General features: G+C 44.3%; 1 protein-coding gene across 1 annotated transcript; it reads right to left on the minus strand.

Moving 5' to 3' along the window:
- Positions 1-3,611: 3,611 nt before the first annotated feature.
- Positions 3,612-8,836, minus strand: GJD4 (gap junction protein delta 4). The gene is made up of 2 exons (XM_074324683.1): positions 7,740-8,836; positions 3,612-6,265 (listed from the first exon to the last, which is right to left on the minus strand). The coding sequence occupies exons 1-2, from the start codon at positions 7,801-7,803 to the stop codon at positions 5,229-5,231; spliced, it is 1,101 nt and encodes a 366-aa protein (XP_074180784.1). The 5' UTR covers positions 7,804-8,836; the 3' UTR covers positions 3,612-5,228.
- Positions 8,837-10,187: the final 1,351 nt, after the last annotated feature.

The raw sequence follows: 10,187 nt of genomic DNA on the forward strand, positions 1-10,187 counted from the left end.
TCCTCGTGCAAATGTCCTATCATCACCATTCCTGGAGAGACCTCTTTAAGTGATCTGTCTGTCAAGTGTGAATAAGTTCACAGCCCAAGAAACACCCTGCCAGGACCCATGGCTTTGTCTCTATCAGGTGGCTTCCATGTCCACTGTCTCATCTGCACTTCCCACAAGCCCATCCAGTGAAGCAGTCCTCCTATGCCCATTCCAGCACTGAGAAAAATTAAGTTCACAGGAATTGGAGTTTTTTTAACAGAGGCACTAGAACAATGTTCCCACTAGTTTGCTGGCCTCTCATGTGATAAGTTGACTTTTTTTTTTTAGCTTCATAGAAAGAAACAAAAGCAAGAGATGAATGCTAGGTACAGAGCCAATGCTCAATAAATAAATACTGGTTTGTCAATGTAGCTCCATTGATTTGAGATCTTGTTTCTCAGCCTATTGATAAAACAACGTACAAGGGCTGTGAAGACCAAGAAGAGGCTCTAGAGAAGGAGACAAGTAGAGTTGGAGGGAGAGAACCACCCAGTATTACACAGGTGATACACTGGGGAGTCTTTCCGTTTTAAGCTGGCCAAGGAAATGAATGGCCAATCAATGTCACGGCCAAGTAAGCACACTCTTTACAATCACTTACTATTTGAAACATGCCGTGTACTTCTCTGCTCTATCTGTCTGGGGAAGAAGGGAACTCTTGTTACTAACGTCTAGTTTTTGCATTTGGCTTTTAATTTCCTGAATTCTACATGAAATTTGTTTCATCTGAGTTCAGTGTATGAGGAAATGTAGTCACTTCTTTTGGTTGTATTTCCTGCCACTCACATATCTCTTTCAAGTCTCAACATGGAGGAAGAAATTTGCTCTATGATTGACAGGAGGAAGGAAAAAAGATATATGTATACATATATTTCAAATGGGGGAGAGACATCTGCTTCATTCCTAGGAAACATTTCTCCCATAGCACAACCAAAATACAGCCAGCAGGATTTACAGCTTCTGCTGATACGCAGCCCCTGGAGGGGGAATGCTAAAGTTACGAGTGGGAGGAACCTGACCTGTAGGAGATCCTTGGCAAGTCTGTGCCTGTGAAGCCCGGGTTCCCCCCTCCCACCTCATCTACAAAGCACCACCCTCCTCATCAGTCTTGCCTGAAACAAAATTTACACTCAGAAACTCAAAATAGGTTCTCACACTAGATTGCAACATCTTACCAAAAAACCCTCACATTTGTTAATTCTGTAAATAATACTTTCCTTGGTGAAGCACAAGCATAATCTCATTGACCCTCATAATCTTTCATTCATGTTTGTCTCAGCAGGCAGTCAGCTGCAATACATGTTGGTTCAGCATTTGGATGCCACCAGTGGGTTCCCGCCATGATTATACCACCTGGGGATCCACCTGGATATTAACCTGGGAAGATTTCTGAATTAAGTTCCTGGAAAGTTAGACAATATCTAATGAGACTTTCATACTGTGCAAAGACTGAAGAGTGAAACTAAGGCACACACACTTAAACTAAGATCCTTTCTTATTTGAAACGATCAGATTTATAAAAGGACAGTCCCTAAGTAGGAGAGATTTGGATCCTAGGCTCAGTTCAGTCAGTTCTCTTCAACCTTATCACCTCCTTTCTCTTCTCTCCAGTCCCAGTGCATCCACCTGAGCTAACATATCTGCTTAGCTTCCCCTACTCTGAGACCAGTGTTTTGGTCACTAAGGATTTATTAAATGCCTCTTATGGGGCAGGTGCCCAGAAAATGGTTGCTCCCTGAGGCAAACACTGGGCACGTGCTGGCCAAACTTTTCCTCTTTCTTTCTAGGCACATAACTAGGCTGCTTTTTGCAGCCTCCAGAGCAGTCAAGACTGAGTTCTCGTTGGAGATTGTGTCCAGACAGGCTGGCGCCCTCTCCAGATTTGACCTATGGCACTGGCCTTGTCCCACCTTAGCAATCTTGGTTCCATGGGTGGAAGAGGATGGAGCCACAGGATGGAAGTTTCCCTGAATCACCATCCAAAGGAAAGTTGCCAATCAATCAGGAACACTCACTTTGTACTTTATGAAACTTCTTCTGTTAAGTGGCTATGATTGGGGTTTACCTGTTACAGCAGCTACAATTACCTTAATTTGCCACTGCCTCTGCCTTAGACAATGGCAATTCAGTAACTCCCTGGAGTAGGAATACAACCCCATGAACCATCTTTCATGGTATCCAGTGAGCCAAAGATACAGAGAAGCAGATTAAAATCTTGAAAAGGAAGATTGATAGCCACATGCTTTTCTACTTTCTCTTACCTTTTGGATACAGTCTAAAAAATTTTCCCTTCTCTTAAATAATTAGAAAACATTTTTAAAGGCTTCAAAACCTAAGTTACAAAATTAGGGGAGATTTGCAGTGTCCTGCGTGAGAGCAAAGAGAAGGAGGGTCGCCTCCCTCGGCATGTTCTAACAATGCATTTACAGTGACACTAACATAGTCAACCAGATTCCACAACACTCAAAGCCTTGTCTGCAAGCTTCTTCCCCACAGGGTGAGGTCACATCAGAGGATCCCAGTGCCTGTCCACTAAGCCCTCTGCCATCACTCAACAGGGCATGAAATCAGTGAATTGTCCTTAGAGCCCCTTCTCACTTTCCATGGGATCCCATCTCTCTTCCATGGCAGCTCTCCCATGGCAGCTCTTCCCAGGACACGCAGGCTTCTCTTGTTCAGGCCATTTTCATCTTATCCAAACCTGTGCTTAGGCAGTTAGTAGGATGGAAGGCTCTAATGAATTAACCCCATTAGGTTAAAAAGACTGATAGCTGTACATCTTCTTGATGGATCCCTAAACTTATAGAGTACTAAGGAATCATCTAGTCTGAGTCCCTTGTCACTCAGAGAAGGAAACTGAGGCCCAGAGGAACTAAGTGAACTGCCAAGTGATAGTAGTCATCCGATTGGAACCCAGAGTCCTACCCTTGACTCTTTACTTCTCCCTTTCCCTCTTAGCACCCATTGCTCTGAATAGTATGTACACTTTTCCATGGAACAAAGTCAAGGCTCTGATTCTATGACAGTGGGATTGTGGACATCAATGCAGAGGCCAAAGCTGCCCTTCCCAGTGCCACCCAAATATAATCACACTTGTTAGTAAAGCCAAACTTGAACATGGACTCCAATAGGAGAGGGACAGAGACATGCTATGCTCAGTTCTTGCTGGGGCCATAGCCAAGAAAGAACCTTAGCTCAGCATTTGCCACTTCCCTTTCCCAGCTATTATCCAGGCACCCTGCATGGGCACATACTACCAAGACTGAGTTGATTCCATCACTGAACATTGTCAGTGCTAATACTGGGGTGTTTGCGGGGCCTATGGAGCTTACTTTTAAAACAGTGATGAATCCCTAGAGAATCCTTATATCTCTAAGACTATGCCCAACCTTGGGAAGTCCACCAGAATTCCATGTTGCAAGGGACAAGAACCAGATTTACCCCTGAATAGTTTAGGAATATCAGACACAAAAATCACATTTATTGAACACATGCTATGTGCAGACATTGATCAAAGTATTGAAGAAAGGGGTCTGAGTCATGGCTCATGGTTTTCAATTAATTGAAGAGAGAGAGAGAGAGAGAGAGAGAGAGAGATTTACTGCACATGTTAAATATAGGCACATTCATTCAAATAGCTTTATGGTCAAACCAATTTTGGATGATTTTTTTTTTTAATTTCAGCCAATTGCTTTGACATCCTGTAGATATGTCAACTAGGATGTTACTCTTCATCCTGGCACATATGTAACGTCAAAGTCATCTGTAGAACAGTTTAAAGTATCCGTTGATTTCATGAGTGCATTTGTTCACCTTTTTTCTCATTTGAATTCGTGAGGGCAATTCCTCTTCCTCAGCCATTCTTTGTTTGGGGACCAGAAGACATTCATCAATTCTGAAAGCATACCAGATGGCTCTTTCTCCTCTCTTGATGAAGGTGAGCAGCTTTATCCTGTCCTACAGTAACCCTTTCTGCCACACTGCATCCTCCTATCGGGTGGTTAAAGCAGCACTAAAGCACTTACTGTTTCCCCGAAAATAAGACCTAACCAGAAAATTAGCCCTCGCATGATTTTTCAGGATGACATCCCCTGAACATAAGCCCAAATGCGTCTTTTGGAGCAAAAATTAATATAAGGCCGGGTCTTACTTTCAGGAAAGCACGGTAACATAGTCACGCAAACCAGAGCAATGCGGAGGAATACAGACAGGCACGTATAGGAAGCCCCTCCCCAGAGCAGAGGCAGCCAGCCGTCTGTTTCTAGTGCGCACACGGAAAGCAGGGGCACCGACTGGGAAGCCAGGACACTCCTAGTGTTTCTCCTCCTCTCCACTAGAGCATGAAGATTCTCAGAGCATCCTGAACTGGACAACTCTCTAGAGGACACAGGTGAAACCCAGACTGGGAAACATGGGACAGTTCTATGGCCACCCAGGAATAGCGAAGTGCTCCCTCTACTCAGTGAGGACCGCTGCTCAGAGACACACAGGAACAACCAAGCAAGCCCAGGCCCAACCCACCTCCTGTGCACCTTCCACCCACGTACAATAACCATCGAAGATGCCCCCAAAAGACGCCAATGGTTTACTAGCCATATTTTCTGCATTTGTCATTTCTCCTAAACACAATGAAGTGTCAAGTGGGATATCACAATGCAGCCAGCATTAATTTTATTAAAGAGGTTTGGAGAAGGTAAACTAATGTCTCTCTATTGATGACATGCGTAAGATGCCTCTTTTATCCAAGCAGAAAAACAAGCAAATAAACAAACAAAACCCTCATAATATTTCACCAGAAAACAATGAGCTCTGTAAATGTAAGAGAACGTGCTTTACATTAAGCACATACGATGGCAAAGAATAAGACCAGAGACCAGAGTGTGGCATGATCAGTAAGTCACCTGACACTCCCCAGTTAATCATTTTAGCTTCCAGGCCGTATTTGAATGTCAAGGGCTTTTTTTCAGCAGAAGTAGTTTTCTAGATTAAATCAGTAGTGCGAGTCTGAGTCTCCCACCAAGTCCATTTGTCCCGGGCCAGCTGGTCTTCCTGCCTGTTGATATTCTCCAGGAACATCGTGGGGATAACATTTACCAGGTGCCAAGGTGATGCTGCATCTTCGGGTCTCCGTCTCCTTTCGGACAGGACGGTGGCCCGGGTACTGGAGCGCTGCTCACTGCGTTGCCTGGCCGCCCTCTTCACACCCACTCGGACCTTTTCGACCCCAGGAGCGGGGCGCTCCCAGCGCCGGCCCGCCGAGCGAGGGGCTGCCGCGGACTAGCTGCGCAGTGCCTGGCCGGCAGACTGCAGGGTGTTAAGGGATGCTCGCTGCTGGGGTCTTGGGAGGTCTCTCTGTGGGACCTGCCCCCACGCTCAGTGCAAGCCCTGGGCAGCTTGTCGCTGGCTGAAGACAGCCCCTCACTCTCTTCCTCATCTGGAAGCTCCATCCGCCCCGACACAGCAGACTGACCGCTGGGACTGTGGGCACCGTGCCCTGCGGTCCACGAGCCAGGGTGCTCGAGCGCTGCCCTGTCCTCCCACCGCCCGCCCGGGGCCGCGGGACCCGGCCTCCTCCCCCGGCGGCCCGCAGCGAGGCCCGGCCCCTCACGCGTCCTCCTGCGCGCGCTGCAGAGCAGGTCAGCCACGCTGAGCAGCACGGAGAGCGCGCTGAGCGCCCAGAGGAAGAGCATCAGGATGGACTTCTCCGTGGGCCGAGAGACGTAGCAGTCCACCGCGCCAGAGCAAGGAGAGTGTGAGCAGGAGAACCTCTTGGGGACCGAGAATCCGAAGAGGAGGTAATGAAAGGCCCCGAACGCTGCCTCTGTCAGAGTCCGCAGACAGAGGTGCGCAATGTAACCGCAGGAAAAGTCTGGCACCACCAGGCTGCGCCCCTCCCTGCAAGGCGGCGGGCAGCAACCATCCCCAGGACTCGGCTCGGAAGGGGCCTGGCCCCCGGGACCGCCATCGAACTTGCAGGGTCCCCGGACGGCGAGCTCGGCTCCTTTGTGCAGCACGTAGACGCTGAAAATCGCGGAAGGAAGGAGGACAGACACACTTTGGACCAGCCAGAAGCGCAGATGGGACACAGGGGCGAAGATGTCATAGCAGACATTGGCGCACCCTGGCTGCAGTGTGTTGCACACAAACCTCTCCTGCTCGTCCTGGTAGACTGGGGACCCGGCCACAACGATCACCACCATCCTCAGCAGGATCATGAAGATAAGCCAGATTTTCCCTGGAAAAGAGGAGGCAGGACCGGCACCATTTACCACCATGCAAACATATTTCCTCCTAACAACGTTTAAATATTGGCTGGGGCTGAGAGTGAAGTGAGAAGTTCAGAAGCATGTATTTTAGTCACAGCAACAGCATCAGCTACTTAGTACAATTGACAAATATTGATTGAGCACTTACAATGTGTCAGACACCGTGAGAACTACCTGTTTGTAAATGCTACCTGTTTGAGATTAGCAGATTTTAAAGAAGAATAGATACTAAAAATGTTTAATCTGATTCTGCTAGTTCAAACGTTTGGTAATGTCTCCTGGACTGAAAGACCTGTAAAGAAAGTTGGGCTGAGCAAATTAATGATACAAATAAGATCTTACTCTTCTTAGGGGGATAAGCTTTTCCGAAAAGGATGTTAGCACATCCTTGTAACTGTGTACGGCAGATACGACTGTTAATTTCAGTAAGTATTTATGATAATGGTCCACAAGACCTTTATTTAATAACAGGGCTTATATTTAAGGTTGCTTTATGGTCTTTGAAATCAAATGTCTTTAAGAACATTCGATTTTTCAAAATTTTCAGTAATTCACAATTCCTTTCCCCTATTTCAAGTATTATGAAATAAGAGGTTTGTCTTTTTTCAATTTATCATGAATAAATATAACCAACCTAGGGAATCAAAATAACTTCAAAACTCTTTTCATGTCATGAGTCAACTGTTTTGGGCATGTTTAAGACTCAGTCAAAGTAATTTGTAAATATTTTATTTTGTAATGAGATACAAAAAACATTACCTGATAGCAGAAAAACAAAACTATTACAAATGAAGGCAGTTAAAGAATATCATTACATGATAAAGTTATTGATTCAAACTTTTAAGACCAAGTTGACTTTGTTTAAATTCTACAAAATAACAAGTAAGAAAAATACAATTTTGAGGGCATATTTTAATCCTTTTCTCAAAATTTTCTAGGACACCCATACCTCTAAAAATTTGACTTGTCTGCACTAAACTCAGAAATCCTTATTACTTTCTTTGTGAAAAAAAAAAACACTAAAATTGGTATTTGTTTCAAAGTGCACAAGAGAATTTGCTAATCATCACGAATTAAACTTCAAGATTAAACCCTACAACAATGAACAAGAAGAAAGCATTAATTTCTCTTTAACTTTTACTATATCGTTCCTTTTTCTAGTAATGCAGCCAGAGAAGATTACACAAAAATACCCCTCCCACCTGTTTCAGCCTTCAAACTCAGCACCAGAGTATCAGCGAGAAGACGTTTCATGAGAGAAATAACACTCACACCCAAGGCTTCCTTAAATGGTGGTGGAACCCTGGCAAAATCAGAAGAAGCTTGAACCCACACACAGTTCCCTTTGCTCTGGCAGTACATAGACCTTTCTCTTGCGGGTAGGATAGGCAAACTGATGAAAACAGAAAGAATAACAGCTTTGGGAGTGTTTCCTATACTCACCCACAATGGTCACATTGCAGTTTAATGTGATAATGAGGAACCCCAGCAAGTCCAAACGGTCCATGCTGCCAGGATGTTGCAGACTCAGGGCTGTTGGACACCTTCGAAGCTTGTGATCTCCAAGGAGGTGGAAAATCTTTGCAGGAATAAATATATCTTAGCTACAAATGACTTAAAAGGGAGAGCAGGAGATATGAAAGGAAAGACGTGATCCCAGGAGCAAGAGGTCGGTTTTTCTGTTGCTGAGTTGAGACGGCCCCAAGCTGCTTGCCTCTAAGGCGAAGGATTCCTGACAACTGCAGTGACCAGAAGCCAGCAGGAGTCATCTCTCATTGTGGGCTATTCTTACCCTCTTGGGACATTCCAGGCCCGTGGCAGTGCTCACATGTCTCCACCAGGAGAGACAGACACTTCAGGATATAAAATAGAAGTGACTACATTTAGCCCAAGAAAGAAAAGTTCTGTTCACTAACCAAGTAAATTCTCTATGAAAAAGGTGTTTCTTCCTTGAAAATATTACCATACTACTTCACTTGATACAGAAACACTGAATTGTTCCTGTTTTGTCTTCTCTATGAAGCATAACCCATTGTAACCTGCAAGGCTCTTGTCCTCATTCTCAATTCCTGGACCACTGAGGCAAGCATGAATCTGCACCTTGAACTTGTGTCCCAACTTTAGGCTGTTACTCAGTTATTCTCTAGCTGTTTCCTGTCTGGGTTAGCGATAGAAGGCCTGGGTGCAACGTTGGGGCAGCCACTTGGTAACTGGGGAAGTCGCTGAATCTCTGCAGATGTCCTCTTTTTACAACATGGAGAATCCCTATTCCCTATACTGTTCCATTCAGGGTTTGTGGGAGGCAGACATGACATGGCGGCCTTAAGAGTACCTCAGAGGCAGTGGGTATGCAACAACTCAGAGCAGTGGAATTTCAATCACCAACTGATCAAAAAACCCTTCACAGATTGTGTCTCCCTTTTGTATCTCCCAGCCCCATCTAGCCCAAGGCTGCTACCATTGAATCAGCTTCATAAATGCCTGTTAAATTTGTAATAAAGTATCACTGTCTGGACCTGCTGACATCAATCACAGTGGCATCAAAATCCTGGCTGTCACATTTATATCTAGGAAGAACCTGTCCTTCCACACTGGGGATCTATCATCAGGGTAGAAATTGTAAACTTTAGAAGGAATGATTTCAATCTTCCATAAAAGCTTTCTTTATGTTCCTATCTTTTCTTCATTTTGGATCTAGTCTTGACTTTAGTAATATTCCTAGAAAGATTCTCAAAAGAGAAGTACAACACAGTCACTTTATTCACTTGACATGTTTCCATCCACCGAAAAACATTTTGAGCCCCTTAAAAAAGAATAACAATTTTGCTAATTTTAGTCAAATACTTCAACATGAGCAATCAAATTTAGGGAAGTTGTAGCTACGTAAAAATACTGAAATAGTCATATGGCTTGAGTATAAAATAAAGGAAAATATTTTTGTTGCCTGACAGCCTGTTGATGGCATTGGCTTAAAAACTGAAACACTAGGAAAGCAATTATGAATTTTGCTTTGTGGTATAAATAACCTATTTTGAATGTGGAGCAAATTAGAATTTTGTAATCTTGAGCAAATCAGTAGAGCTTTTCACACCTTGGTTTTCTCATTAGTAAAGTAGAAAAAAAAGAATGTGCCCTTCACCTATACACAGTGGTTGTGATAGGCAAAATGAGATCATAGAAATGAAAATGATTTTCAGACTTAAAGAACTACACGAGTGTCAGTGACAGGTGCATCTCAGGATCTGCTCCTTTACATTCCCACTCATGGTCTTTCCCTTTGTTTTCATGCATCTTCTGAATAGTCAAGGCTGCCTGTTCCCTCCCATCTTTATCACTTTTGCTCTTCCTTCTCTAAGTCTACCCTGCCCCCATTCTTGGTCTTTTTTCCTCTTTCTCCTTTTTTCCCCCTCTGTCTCATGCTAGGAGACATTTTTGCTTTACCTGAGATTCTAACCCTAGTGGTTGCCAGAGCATGATGGGTACAGGAGAGGAGAAAAAGGATGTGGCTAAAGCATCAAACATGTGGCACTCTCTGTATAAAAGTCTCCCAGAATCAATGGGGAATTTTCCATGTGTGCATCTGTGGAAGGGAGAGACGATTTGGAGGAGCACTGTGCTCAGTCCAGTGCAAAAGAAACCCAGTGGGAGTGAGGGACATGGATATGGCAGAATTGTGCAAGATGCCCAACTGGGATTAATTCACAAAATGAACTTAGCAAAAAGGAAAGAAAACAACAGAGTCACCTGTTATTCAGCCTGGGCTTCCTCTCTCTGTAGCTTAATGATATTTGCAAATTATTTCAATCTTCAGTGCTTTCATCTATAAATTAGAGATGTTACTTCATTTACAAGTTTATTGAGAATCAGGGTTAATTTAAATGAGGTTCTAGC

This window comes from Rhinolophus sinicus, linkage group LG02 (genome assembly GCF_036562045.2).
Source record: "Rhinolophus sinicus isolate RSC01 linkage group LG02, ASM3656204v1, whole genome shotgun sequence".
Taxonomy (NCBI): Eukaryota; Metazoa; Chordata; class Mammalia; order Chiroptera; family Rhinolophidae; genus Rhinolophus; species Rhinolophus sinicus.